General features: G+C 35.7%; 1 protein-coding gene across 7 annotated transcripts in view; it reads right to left on the reverse strand.

The window, feature by feature from the left end:
• CTNNA3 (catenin alpha 3) overlaps positions 1 to 15,534 on the reverse strand; it is a 1,692,711-nt gene that overhangs the window by 671,906 nt on the left and 1,005,271 nt on the right. For all 7 annotated transcript variants that reach the window (XR_006209119.1, XR_006209117.1, XR_006209118.1 and 4 more), the window contains one exon: positions 9,482 to 9,574. Coding sequence is in view for 3 of the 7 variants with exons in the window: in XM_042960559.1 (XP_042816493.1) it covers positions 9,482 to 9,574 (93 nt within the window). In the remaining 4 variants the exon portion in view is untranslated. The remainder of the gene's footprint in view (positions 1 to 9,481; positions 9,575 to 15,534) is intronic.

A 15,534-nucleotide genomic window follows, 5' to 3' on the forward strand; every position in this document is an offset into this window, starting at 1 on the left:
ATTTTTACCTACATAGTACATTTTCCCTTCTCATTGGAAACAGTGTAGGCAAAGCTCCACCTTTGTTTGCCTCTATAAATAGAACAACGCCCAGGGTGGCACAGGGCATTTATGCTAATATGCTTACTATTACAGCACACACCATGAGTGTAAATAAGGGTTCCAGCATAGTCTCTGGATTAATTTGGAAATTCTTGCCTCTGCCTACATATTACATCATACTTAGTCCTGGCTACTTGCATTTAAGTCATTATCTAATTTGCAAACTCACCTCCCCACTTGAATTTAATGTTTCTGACTTCTTTCCCACAATTTCTGTCTCTTGTTCTAGGACATGATGCCTCAGATTTTCTTAGATAAAGCCCTTTCTTGATGAACCCAGACCTTATTCCTCAGAATTGCTCTAGTGAGTACTCCATAAATCCCCACTTCTTGCCCCTGGGTCACCCTAGCTTCATGGGTTCTCCAGGTAGATGATCAGCAAATATTTGTTGAGTTAAGAGATCCTTGGAGTGAGTGAAAGGGAGTAGCTGACTGCATAATTGGGACAGGATGCAGAACAATGATAGTACAATAACAGAGCTTAACTTCCAGCTTGGAAACAACTGTGTTCATAGCTGCACTCAATCACAATGTCCCCACATAAATATCATGGCACCACCAGGAAGAGACTGACCCTAGGCTTCCCGTCTGAAATCACCCGAGACAGTCTTGAGAATCAACCATTCAATCACAATCAGCTTCTAAAAAAAAAAAAAAAAAAAAAAAAAAAAAAAAAATCATTTCCTGTTAGCTTTTTTATGGTCTTAGATGACTCTTGGTTTCCAAAATCTTAGAGTATTTTTGCCATTCTCTTAAGAGAAAAATAAATTAGTAATAATTGTAAAAAGCCTGTCTGTCACAACACTGATAGTACACTCTGGGATTCTTAAAGAATATGATTATTTCAAATTGATATTTGAGTCTTCTATTGTTTAGTTGCAAACAAAACATCCATCATCATCATCTATAGAAAATGAAAGAAAACATATCTGCTTCCCCAGAGCATGATTCTGAGAAAATTAAGTGCTTTCAATTCATAGATATGACAGCTTCTTGATCACAAAAACAAACAAAACCCCCATACACATAAAGATATGTTTTTCCATTTGAAAGACATACCCCCAGGGCACCTGGGTAGCTCAGTCCATTAAGCATCTGACTCTTGATTTTGGCTCAGGTCATGATCTCACGATTGGGTTCGGATCTTGCCTGCACTGGGCTGCACGCTGACAGCACAGAGCCTGCTTGGGATTCTCTCTCTCACTCTCTCTCTCTGCCCCTCCCAATTACGTGCATTCAGGCATGCAAGCTCTCTCTCTCTTTGTCAAAGAAACATGAGGCTTCAGTTGACACACACAGTTTAAAAAAGAGAGAGAGAGAGAGAGAGAGAGAGAGAGAGTCCCATAGCCTTACTGGTGTATACAAAATATAGTAACACCATAATGTAATCAGAACAAGCTGCTGTTACAACAAAATAATCTTGTCCATGCAGAGGGAGATATTGTCAGTCACTTCACAAGATGTGTACTTCAAGGAGACAGTGTCATATGGGGACATTTTATCACTTTGGTTAGAAACTGGGACTTTTTATACCTCCCAGAGAACAAAAAGGATGAGGAATCATGCGGGCTTTTGGTATCTATTTCCCAATGTCTATAACACAAAATAAGTTTGTGCAGATGTAATCATTCACTTCACAAATACGTACCAAGCACCTACTACTTGTCAGGCATTATTTTTAGGATACCTCAGTGGACCTGAAATTCTTACCCTCTCATAGAGGTTATACTTTTCCATGTTTAAATATGAATGCAGGTGATATCCAGAGCACAGTCTCCCCCAGGTATTCTGTTTGTTTTATACTTCACAAGTTTCTATGTCTGGGGCAAACTTGACCTTAACATACTCAATATACAACCCTTTTAGAAAGTAATTATAGATTTATAATAAGTAACGTATGAAAATATATCCCCAAGTACATCACTGAAAATATACTTGATATCTTTGCAAGTTGTTTTAGCTCTGTCAGGTCATCATATAACATAGCATTTGATGAGAGGCATAAACAGAAGATATAACAAAGCTGTATTAGATATTGATTCATATATGACAGTGATTAGAAACTTAACTTGATTTTGTTAAATCTAAGCACTTGTGAGAGTCTGCCTACTTAAATATAAGTGTATTCACCACAGGGAAAATATCCTAGGTTTTTACCATATTTTTATTAATTAAAGATTCTTCTTTAGAAAAAGAACACTTAAAACAACGAGTACTTCTACCACCCCAATATGAAATTCTATTTCTAACATCTTTGACAAGGTGCAGCCTTTCTTGGCTTTTGACTAAATATGTCTGGTGATTAGGTAATAGTTCACTACACTTAAAACAACTCATTCCTCTTTTGCTTAGCCCCTAAATTGCAGGGCCTGAATCCAACATGGAATTTTAGATCTGGACAGCCCCAGGCCAGCTACTCTGGAAATTTCCCCTATTTCACAAGCTAAGTATCATAATCATTTTAAAGCTGTAAGATGGCCCCCATGCCATGCTACTGATATATAGTTGAGTCACCTAAATTAGTACTTTTAATTTTCTGGATTCTTCAGGCTACAAATGTTTTTGAAAGAAGTTAAGTAGTGGGGAAAGGAACGTAATCCACATGGGATTGGGAAAGTTTTATTTTTCCAAGTGAAGAATAACCATATAACAAGCTATTATCTACTTTCATTAGTAGTTCATAAATCAAATGCTTTTGATGAATATCAAACAAGTAGAAAGTACATCAATTTCTCATAAAAAGTTGAATGAATTTTACTTTATGAAAAAAGCTAACTATTACTGACCTAATTTCAGTATAGACCATGAAAACGCTTTTTTGGACCAGTGTTTAAACTCATTGAACTAGATACAAATGTCCCCCTCTCATTCCTGATGTGCCAGTGCTTTTGATATAAGTGATGTTTTTCCTATCCACCTTGTGCACATATTTAACCTAAGGTCCTGACTTTATATTTACCCTTATTAAATTTTAGTTTATGAGGTTTCAAACATTAGTCCAAATTACAAACATATTTTAGAACCTTGAATTCTGTCTTTCTCATTTCTTTGCCATATGCAAATACAAAATATTTACTTTTAAAATATCCCTCCAAGTCACTTGTTGAAATAGAGTAACTATTAAGCCATATGGACTAGCTTTACCCTTCCAACAGGTTGAGTTCAAACAGCTATACTATTTTAGAAATGCTATCATTCAGATCACGTTTCTCTGCTTTATATAAAAGATCCATTAGAAGATCTCAGGATTGGGAATTAAAAAACTTCTAGGTGAACTTCTTACCCAAGGCTTATATTCCCTTTATCACAGCTTAGTCAAATGGTCACTCTCCGTGTGTTTGAATGTCTGTGTCATTGAGAAACTCCAAATTCCTCCTTCTCAACAAAGTCCAATTCCTTTCAAGATAGCACTGTTAGAGAGCATCTCTCATTTTGTGATGAGGGGAATTTTTTATTCTTGTAGCTCCTACTCAATAAGCTGTAGTTCTGCCCCTGAGGAATCTTCAGAACAAGTCTTTCACATCATAGGCCTTTAGAGATCTGATGGCAGTGACCATGTTTTTTGAAGTCTTCTTACCTTTACCTTGGTATAATCCCTGTTGTTTTTATGAGTTTTTCATATGACATAGTTTCAAGTCATGTCACTATTCAGATCCTCTGCTAAATATGCAATGGGCAAAGCATTATCGCCGTAGCCCTTCAGGCACAGTGAGAGCCAGGATGAGCCAACTCACTGAAACCTGAATGAACTCAATCATTTTTAACAAACAGGAATTAATGTTACCCCATCAGCAGCTCCTGACCCTGTGTTTCTCAGCCTCGCTCCTGGATCAATCTAGCAACATTTTTAATTGGTTGGGTTTTATTTAGAAATTAAGAAAATACCTATTTCTGCTTAACTTAAGAGTTGTAAAAGAAATGAAATGGACTGTAAAACTGTCCTCTTTGTGCTTTGTCCCTGTCTCACTTCCTGGAAATAACTACTATTAAAATTCTTGTGAAACTTTTTTGAAAAATTTTCTATGACTACACAAACATATGGCTCAAACTATCTCCTTTTTTTTCCCCCCCACATAAATGGGATAATATACATACTCATTTAAAATTTGCCTTTTCCACTTATCTTGGGTATCTTCCATACCAAAACACACTTTGAGCCGACTTACTACTTTACACAGCTTTAACATTCTCTGCTAACAGACATTAGGATGGTTCCAGCTTTTGCCACTGTAAGTCAAGCTGCATAAAAACCTTACTCATAGACTTTTATGCATGTGCACATATACAGCTGTACCATAAATTGCTGGAAGTCGAATTAGTGGACCTAAATGTATGTGCATGTTTTATTTCAATAGATTTGCAAAAGTAGAACTTACACATATGGGTACTCACACACACACACACACACACACTCTCAATTGGGGTACACTCCAGAACTACTAATTCTAAATTTCAAGATGTACTGTATTAAAATACATACAGTTTAAAAAATAATTTTGAAGTACAGAGAAGGTTGAGAATATGTTTTAGAACTTTTTCTTTTTTAAATTTTTTTAACATGTATTTATTTTCCACAGAGAGAGAGCACACAAGCACGAGTCAGGGAGGTGCAGAGAGAGGGAGGTAAAGGATCTGAAGCAGGGTCTGCACTGTGAGCACAGAACTGGATGTGGGCTCAAACTCGCTAACTGTGAGATCATGGCCTGAGCCAAAATCAAGAGTTGGCTGCTTAACCGACTGAGCCACCCAGGCACCCTAGTTTTAGAACTTATTCTTTGATGAAAAGATGTTAAATCATAGTTGTTTTTTTTTTTTTTCTGACAGCTGTATCACACTGTTGATTCACATTAAGATTAATATCAACTAAAATCTCTAAGCCTTTTGGAGGGTACATTTCTGCTAAGCTATAACTCTTCCGTTCTCTATTTTATAATTTGTTTTATAGTGTTCCATATATATGGTTTAATATTTATATCTATTACATTTCATCTGGATACTGAAATTTAGTCCAATTCTGGAAATCCAAATTCTTTGTTACTAGATTCATGCAGCTAATATATGCCCTTTATTCTTATTTGTAACTGAAAATTTTAAGAATTTAAAATTTTAATAAATTTTAAGATATATATTAATTTATAGTCTTATCCAAATCATTAGGAAAGCACTGAAATGAAATAAATCAAGAGCAGATCACTGAAGCCCACCAGTACAGATCCCACTGTTGGTTAGCAACTATACATTAATCGCCCGTTTTAAGGATTATTTTTTTCGTAACTATAACTCTAGTTATACTGTAATTTTTTTTCATATTGCCAAAAGAAGACACATCTTGTTAGGAAAAGTATAAAAGGTGTTGCCAAAAGCCTTGCTGCCCTCTATAAATATAGAATAATTATTCTATATTTATATGCTGCATATATATGTTGCATTTCTGCCAAGTACAGGGAATATACATAGTGAATAAGGAAGACTAAATCATTGCCTTCATGAACTTTATGTTTGAGTGTCAAAAGTGTACAATAAAAGTAACAAAATAATATAAAATATAATCTCAGGTTGTGATAGAGACTAAAAGAAATAAATATGGTGATATAATGGGGTATAGCTGGAGAAGCCATTTAGGGAGATTGATCTCTGAGAAGATGGTATTTCAGTGAGTCCTTGCAAACTGAACATAACAGAAGCTGGCCTCAAGAGAAAAACTGCCCTGGGAAATTAACAAATGCAAACTCCCTCTGATGGGAAGGAACTTACTGTGTTCTAGAAACAGAAAGGCCAATATGCAGTGATCTAATGAGTGAAAAGGAAAACAGTACAGCATGGGGCTGCAAGTTAGGCAGTAGGAAGTTTATAAAAGTCTGAATAAGTCATAAAAAATGTTTGCATTTTACTGTAAAAGCTAAAGAAAGCAATTGCTATGATAAACATCTTTAAAATTTATTTTGGGGACGCCTGGGTGGCTCAGTCGGTTAAGCGTCCGACTTCGGCTCAGGTCACGATCTCGCGGTATGTGAGTTTGAGCCCCGCGTCGGGCTGTGTGCTGACTGCTCAGAGCCTGGAGCCTGTTTCAGATTCTGTGTCTCCCTCTCTCTCTGACCCTCCCCCGTTCATGCTCTGTCTCTCTGTCTCAAAAATAAATAAACGTTAAAAAAAAAATTTAAAAAAAAATAAAATTTATTTTGGTTTTTAGATAGAAACTAGGTTAAAGAGATATAAGTATGGAAACCATAGGAGATGGTATTTCTGTGGTCCAAGATAGACGTGATAGTGGGATAGGATGAGATGCTGACAGACAAGATGGAGAAAAGTATATAGATTCAAGATAAATATTTTTGGTGAAGTTGCTAGGACTAGTTAATGGATTCAATGGGAAAAACAGCCCTCAGATATCATTAAGATGTAAACTTCACAAAGACAAGGATTTTTATCTGTTTGTTTTCTTCATGATTTACCTTATAGGTACATAAAGAATACCTACTACGTAGTACATGTTCAATAAGTACTTATTGAATGAAGAAAAAGAAAAAAACTTCCAGATTTTTCCCCAGAACAACTAGGTGAATAACCATGCCATTAACTAAAATAAGGAAGATTTAAAAAGTAGCAGAATGAGATGGGAATGGAACAATCAGGAGATCCATTTGGGCTATTTTAAGTGTCTTCTAGATATCAGAGTGGAAATGTCAAGGCTATCCTAAATCTGAGTGTGGTCTTTAGGGGAGAGATCTGGCCCAGAGAGAAAAGTTTGGAAGCCATCAGCATGTAGCCATGGAATTTATTGTAATAAATGATAAAAAGCTTAAGAACCCTGAAGGACAATATAAAAAAAAGATTGATTATGGAGATACATAAAACATTTAAATAAGCATTTATCAATAAAACATTTATTAATGGAAAAATCCAATATCTCGAAAAGTCATTATTCCTAAAACAATCTAAAATTCAAGACATTTTAACAATTTCAATAAAAATTCTAACATACTTCCATGGAACTTGACAAGTTGATCCTGAAAGCTATATGAACAAGTAAAAAAGAAGAAGAGCAATAATTAAAAACAAAACAAAACACCACCAAATACAACAAGAAAAATGAGGTGAGCCAATCTGCCTAGAGATATCAGATTTAGTATAAAAACATAATTAAGACATTGCAATACTGTTGCAGAGATAAAGAAATAGACCAGTGGAAAATAATAGAGAGTCCAGAAGCTTGTATGCTCTGAAATGTATTTCAATTTACCTATCAATCTATATTTACATATGGAATAGTAGTAAGTAAATTGTACACATTTGATATATATTTATTACACCTGTATAATGCATCATATAAAACATGTGTATGTATGCACATATTATAAATATGTATAGTATATACGTATGTGTATACAAATATATATAAAACAATAGAAATGTTTTTAAAAGTGTGTGTGTGAGAGAGACAGAGAGAAAGAGACAAACAATGATAACATTTCACATTAATTGGGAAAGGGTCAACTATTCAATACATGATAATGGCCCAATGGTTAACACTGTAAAAAAAAAAAAAATCCCTACCTCAGATTAGATATGAAAATAAATTTTAGATGAAGTAAAGATGTAAATGTTAAATAATGATACTTCAACCTTTTTTAAAGAAAATGTGAACCAATGATACAAACCAATGAACCATGATACAGGGTAGGTGTTCAATATGTATCTATTGAAGGAATGAAAAGATGGATCACTAAAGTTCTTGAAATTTTCTATGATTAAAATATTACTTTAAAAGTTAAAGGAAAAGCTGTAGTCAACAGAGGATATTTTTAACAAACCTAAGCAATGCCACAAAAAAGAAAAAGACATCCCAACTAAAAATTAGCAAAAGATTTAGGCTATTCACAGAATTAGAAAGCCAAATGGTTAACAAACATGTGAAAAGATGTTTTATTTAGTAATCAGAAAATTATAAATTGAAACCAATGAGATATAGTTAATACTCTTCAGATTCAAAAGACATTTTAATTTTTTTAAGTTTATGCATTTTGAGAGAGAAAGAGAGAGAGAGTATGAACAGGGGAGGGGCAGTGAGAGAGGGAGACGGAAGATCTGAAGCGGGCTCTGCACTGTCAGCTCAGAGCCCAACGTGGGGTTCGAACTCACAAACTGTGAAATCATGACCTGGGCGCAAATCAAGAGTTGGACACTTGACTGACCGAGTCACCCAGGCGCCCCAAGACAATTTAAAAAGTGACGGCGTCAAGTATAATCCACAATGTGAACTCTCCTAGACTGCTAAGGGGGGTAGAAATGATTCAACCACTTTAGGGACCGCGCTACACTCCTCTGGTTCCTCGTGAGAGCTCACAGAAAACTGACATCAGTGGCGAGATCTCCGTTGCAAGTCCCCTGGACACCACTTCTCCAGACAGTTTTTATTTGTTACTCAACGTTAAACCTGAAGGAAGAGTCTCCCTTACTTTTGCTCAATATTCTTAGAGATGAAATTGTCAACAAGGCAAATCAAGAATTTAACACATACTCTACTTTTAGAAAAATGAGCATCTCATCAGATATCCAGTCTCTAATCATTGTTATAGTTCACATCCTTACAACATTTGTGATCTCTATTCGGAAGTAATTATCTGTATTATCTCTTGATTATTCTAAGACAGGGTGTTTAAGATTGCCTTTCAATGTATCCTGATTCATGGTTCAAAACACTAGCCCTAGAAATACTTCCATAATAATGCATTGCTTTGAAGGTAAACAAACAAACAAACAAAAACTTCTGAATTGCAGACACAAAAACATTTCTTGGCTTTTTTCAAACTCATGTCTTCTTTGGATGAAAGATAAAAAGAAGTTATTCCTTTCTTTTTAAAAAAAGTTAAACATTTTTCAACACTTATTTATTTTTGAGACAGAGACAGAGCATGAGTGGGGAGAGGCAGAAAGAGAAGGGACACAGAATTTGAAGCAGGCTCCAGGCTGTGAGAGCCTGATGCAGGGCTTGAACTCATGGACTGTGAGATCATCACATGAGCTGAAGTTGGATGCTCAACCCACTGAGCCACCCAGGAGTCCCAAAAGTTGTTCCTTTCATACTCTGAGATTTCAAAATAAATAATGACTAAAATAAAATTGTTGGACAAAGCTCTGCTTTGATTTCACACTATACTTTTCTCTCACAAGATTCTGATATGGTCCCTGAGACAATGTTACAAGAACTAGGTTCTAAGTAAAGAATAAACCATGACCTTAGGACAAATCATCTTCTGCGTTTAAAATAAATATTTTAATATATTTCCATATATATATATATATATATATATGGTCAAAAGCATTATATATAATTTTTATAGTTAGTGTAATGAAAGAGACAGCAATTTAGTCATCATACCTGTGGACACAAGGTTTCCAGGTGATTGGCCGCAACTTTAACAATTTTAATCCCATCTTCATTTGTTGACATGGAACAAGCAAGATTTGCCACCTTAAATACAATCCAAAATAATGGAAATTAGTTCACATTATTAAAGAAATGTAGAAACATTTGTTATCCTAAATAAGTTAGGGCATGTACATACCCACTGAAAAGTCTCAGTGATAACCAGTAGCATCCTCATAAATGTCACTGCTATCTGTTTTATGGAAGTATCTAGAGACTCTATTAAAACAGTTAACAACAAAGGGCTTGAGAAAATTGTTTAAAACAAAAAGGAAGACTGGTGAGTGAATCATTCAACTCTATCCGGTCTCTTGGTATCGACATCTAACCCATAATAAGATGTTAACTATTATGGTTTCCTATAGGACTGGAAAAAAAAAAAAAAGTTTATTTATGGATTGAATGCTAATAGGTTCTTGGAATCTCACATGATTATGGTTTATTTTAAGTTTGTAATTGTTTTATTATTTTTTTATCCCCCTGCGGTCTATTATGCATACTTAAGTTGCATTAAGCATGACTATATCTTTACTCATGTTTTATTCAGCATCAGATATATTACAAAACTGGACAAATACAAGATAATTAAATTCTTCTTCCTGTTCTTGATTTTCCACTACAACTTCATGCTCATTGTTTGACATTCCAGCAATCAATTCAATTCAAGCATTAGTAACACCTAAATTCCTTTATACATTATTGCTTTTGAAACCTGCACTCTTTTCCAGTGAAATAATCACCTTTACGTCCTTTACCTAAGTCCAATATTTACTTTCTTTATACCATGAAAGAGCCACTGGAAAGAGCATGGGATTCCTTTCCCTTTCTCTGACCCTTACTTTTATTCACTCTTCTTGCTAGTAGGTAAATGAGTATGTACAGTGTTCTCTCTGATCTACAAGATACGTCACTGTCTTCATCATTGCAAGGAAACAGCTTTTTTTTTTTTAATCATTTTGCTAACTTTCCTAATGTCTCTGTTGGTTACTATATACTTCAAAACATTACAGGATTTATTCCTCCAATCCAAAATGAATTCAGTTTCAGAGAAACCACATGTTAGCTGCAAGCAATGGAAGGAGACAAGAAACACACCCTTGGATCACAATTATAGGGCACCACAAAATGTGACTTAAGTGGATTTCCAGTCTCCTTTTTTATAGCATTACTTTTACTATATGAATAGTGAAACAATTCCTTGATTTGCATTTACATATAATGAAATAACAGCCATACATTATTTAACTGGGGAAAGGCATTGTTCACTTTATTAATGTACATGAAAGTGGCTTATTTGAAAAGGGCTTTTGTTGGCTTGAAGGTCACAGTGCTTCAACTTTCAAATCTGACACACAATTAGCACATTTGTGAATTATTTGAAAAGGGCAGTAGTTTCGGTGCCCCTCTCCCCCAACCCCCAAGCCCCACTCACAGAGAATGCGATTCAGCAATCTAATCACGTTGCCATGTCTTATAATAATTTGCACTGCACTGAAGAAAATCTCTATCTGTAAGTTTGACCACTGTTTGTATTAAGTAAATTTTCTTTAAATATATAAATTATTGGCTCAATCTTTCAGTCAAATCAGATACATGCTCGTTAATCCAAAGTTTAAAAATCATAAAAACATGCCCCATATACTCTTCTCCTTTATTTTTTAATGTATCGTCTTTCCCTTTTTTTCATTTTTTTAAGTTTATTTATTTATTTTTGAGAGAGAAAGACAGAGCAGTGGAGGGGCAAAGAGAGAGAGTGAGAGAGAGAATCCCAAGCAAGCTACATGCTCAGTGTGAGGCTGACTCAGGGCTTGATCCCTCAACCGCGAAATCATGACCTGAGCGCAATCCAAGAGTCGGATGCTTAACCGACTGAGCCACCCAGGCGCCTCTCTTTTTCTCTCTTTTAAAATCAGACATTCTTGTGCTAGAAATTTGCTAGTCATGTTTATTGTAATCCAGTTCAGTGACTAACACAATATGGAAATGATGCTAAACACAAAATTTCTGTTTATATTAGTGGACTTAAGTTTCACAAACTCTCAACTGAAAATACAGTATGACTGTTTCCTACTCAATTAATGATCATCCTAACACTCTGTTTTCCTTTATGCAGACATACCTGAAATTCTCCTTATAAGAACTGTTTTATGTCAGATAAATTTTCTAAATAATCAAGTACTATTTCCAGAATAAGGCAAATGGAATTTTAGTGACATTTTATACAAATTTGAATTTATGAGATAGCTAGTCTTCAGTAACAAAACAAAACAAAATAAAAAGTTAACTGATAGAAATAAAATCTCTTTATGTTTTTAATCTAAGTGACTTGTGACATATTTTCCAAAGCCACATCAATGTGTAAATGAAAGCCAAATTTCTTCTAAGAATATTCCTAAATTCCGTGTGGCTTTTTAGAAAGCTAGTTATGTTTCTAAGCACAGCATGAAGGCAAATTCCCACTAATCAAAGAAAACAGCATGCATATAAAATATTTTGTATAATAGCTTGAGATATTTGGACATCTGACATCTTTTGTATATCTAATTTTGACAATGTTTCAAAGTCTGTGTAAAGCTTCATTATTCAAGAGATCCTTGCAGAAAGTTTCTGCCCACTAAGGGAAATTAGGACATAAGGAGGTTTTAGAGACAAACAGATCTGGGTTTGAACTTGATTTCCACAACTGATAAGCATTTGACCATGGGCAAAATGTTAATTTCTCTAAAGCTAGTTCTGTAACCTGAAAAATGGGTATGATAATACCTATAGCAGGGAGTGTTTTGAGGATTAAATGAGAGAGTGTGAGGAGATGGCCTGATAGCACTAGGTAGGCGCCTGACCTTGTATGAATTTCCTTCCATTTCACCTATCTCTCTACCAGTGGAGGGTGGGAAAGAACAGTCACTCCCTTAAGAGGTTTTATAGAATAAAAACCTTAAGAGCCTAAACAAATTTGACAAAATTTCTAATCTGAGAGCCACAAACTGAAACGTTTTCATGATTCATGCAGGAAATATGAGTATAAAATCTTGATGTAACTCAGTGGTTGGTGGGTTTGTAGGTCCCCAGGAATAGGTGAGTGTGTATGCCCTCCCTAAAGGCATAATCCCTAAAGGCATTAGATCTCATGAAAACAAGATGGAATTAAACAAAAAACAAAAACAAACAAAAACCCCAATACCAACAATAACAACACTGCCTTCACCAAACTGTCTGTTGGCTTAAGTTCATAGGTCAACAGCTTGTGATTTCTGATCCCATTCTCTAATCCTCTACTGTATAGATAAGGAAAACAAAATCAAACTGGGAGAAGAAACATAAACCATCCAATGACAAGACTATTAACTAAATATGTGTGTGCTCTTTTGTGCCACCCTGAATTAAAAGTATTGACAAAGGTTCCTGCATTGAAATGATTGACCAGACTTTTTACTGATATTGTACTACATTTTTAGCCAGGCGCATGAAAATCAGAGTCTATCTAGTCTAGTTTTATCCTAAAACATGGGACCAAAGGCACTCAGGTAAATTCACATTTCTTAAAAAAAAAAAAAAAAAAAAAAAAGGCCAGGACACAATATTCTTTCATTTTTATAAAAAATTTAACTGTATCATTAAAATCATTACTGGCACTGTATTTAATAACTGTAAAAATAAATTTGAAAACCTTTCAACAGCGACATGTCATGTTACTGAGAGGGGAGTGAGGGAGTGATTTTTTTAATTTTTTTTTTTAAATCAGCAACTTTCATGTGACCATTTCTCCTGCTCACAAGTCCTTCTGCCCTCTATGATGCTATGATTCATGTCCATTCTAGACCCTTTAAACTTGACTAAATGTACTGCCTGTCAGGTTTGTTTAAAAAAAAAAAAAAAAAAAAAAAAAAAAAAAAAAAAAAAAAAAAAAGTTGAGTTGTAGAAAACAAAGCCTGATCAGATGATTCTTCAACTAATTAATATTTGTTCTCATCCTGCTGACATTTGTTCTCCTCTTCCTGTTCCTAATTCAAGTTTTGTATACCAATTTCCTTTTAATTTTTTTTTTAATGTTTGTTTATTTTGAGAGAGAGACAGAGACAGAGACAGAGAGAGAGTATGCAGGGGAGGGGCACAGAGAAAGGGAGACAGAGGATCCAAAGCAGGCTCTCTGCTATCAGCACAGACCCCGACGTGGGGCTCAAACGCACGGACTGTGAGATTCATGACCTGAGCTGAAATCAGACACTTAACTGACTGAGCCACCCAAGTACTCCTTGTGTACCATTTTATATGTTCCTGTCATCTTTTGGTTCTACCCTTTCACGTGGCATAGAACAGGGTACCCTTCACTTTCTAACCTATGGTCTTATGTCAGAAATTCTCTACTCTGGAATCTGTAGAACCCTGCCAGTCAGGCTCGTTCTATCCCTTGCTTTCCCATCAAGGTCAGGGAGATGGCCATGCTTGACCCAAAAGAATGACTCATTGATGGTAAAGCTGAGGACAGCTATAAAGAAGATATCTGGGGATTTGAAGTATTCTCAGGGACTTTTCAAATCAGTCTACCATCTGTAGGCTCACCTCTACTTTTCATCATTACTTTGTTCTGATCTGGTAAAGGACTATATTTTAAAAGTACTATATAACAGAGCGTGCTATATTTGAACATTCTAATCAAGTTTTATTTGAAGTCTAGCAGTACTAGTTGTTCTCGAAGTCAGCTTAGACAACTGAAATGCTATTGTTGCTATGAACAAGCTCGCTGTTTGGACAGCTGTTCATCACACAACATTCAGTCTGTCACTATGGAGTCCTCACACAGGTATTTATCTGTGATATGATTTCCCAAGAACATGAAGCAAACTTTGATGTTTGATGAGATTTCCATTGCCACATGTGCACTGTTTGTATGTAGTTCACATAGCTAATTGTAATATCATGTCACTGTGTATTCTAGCAATCTGTGGGCAATAAAGGTCACTGTCTCATTTTCCTTCAGTTTCCTCTCTGTCAGATGGTCATGCAACTCCTGTGTAAACACTTTCAAGACAGAGAATTTCAGAGACAAAATTTTAGAGTCACTAGCATATCAATGGTAATAGGATGTGATTGTGCAGGGAGTAAATATTCTTAGAAAAGTATCTGAGACATCAATATTTATTAGGCTAATAGAAGAAGATAACCCTACCATAAGTCTTAGAAAAAGTGGTCAGGGATAGAGAAGCTTACCTACAGTACTCTGAGGTCATAGAGGCTGGGAGAAGAGAAAGTTTCAAGGAGGTGATCTCAAATATTAAATACTGACAGGTCAAGTAAGTTACCCCTGAAATTGTCCTTGATTCAGCCACATGGAGGACCATTCTTAGAGTGTTGGAGTGGAATGTTGATGGTCAAACTAGCCTAGTGTGGTCAGAGAACTGTGTAGGCGGTGAGGTGGTCTTGTGTGTTTTACGACTCAAAGCAGAGAACTAGAGACTACCTGAACAATACTCACCCTCTCATTCCCATATCTATCCATTTATTTTTTATTTTTTTTATTTTTTTTTTAACGTTTATTTATTTTTGAGACAGAGAGAGACAGAGCATGAACGGGGGAGGGTCAGAGAGAGGGAGACACAGAATCTGAAACAGGCTCCAGGCTCTGAGCTGTCAGCACAGAGCCCGACACGGGGCTCGAACTAACGGACCGTGAGATCACGACCTGAGCCGAAGTCGGCCGCTTAACCGACTGAGCCACCCAGGCACCCCTCCATTTCTTTTTATTTCACCTCTCAAACACCTCCTGAATCATCTTTTCTTGCTCCCCACCCTCACCATGCTTAAGAGTTCTTTTTCTATCTTTGTTTCAGATATTAAACTTACTTTCAGATATCCATACTTCCTCTGCCACAGGACACTTGCACATGCCATTTTCTTTAGCCTGAAATACACTCCCCTTCTTTTTCACCGTCACCCTTATACCCCTTATACCTGCTTAACTGCTGTCTATCAGATCTCTGCTCAGAAGTAAGCCATTAAACCAACAG

The sequence above is a fragment of the Panthera tigris genome, chromosome D2 (assembly GCF_018350195.1).
Source record: "Panthera tigris isolate Pti1 chromosome D2, P.tigris_Pti1_mat1.1, whole genome shotgun sequence".
NCBI lineage: Eukaryota > Metazoa > Chordata > Mammalia > Carnivora > Felidae > Panthera > Panthera tigris.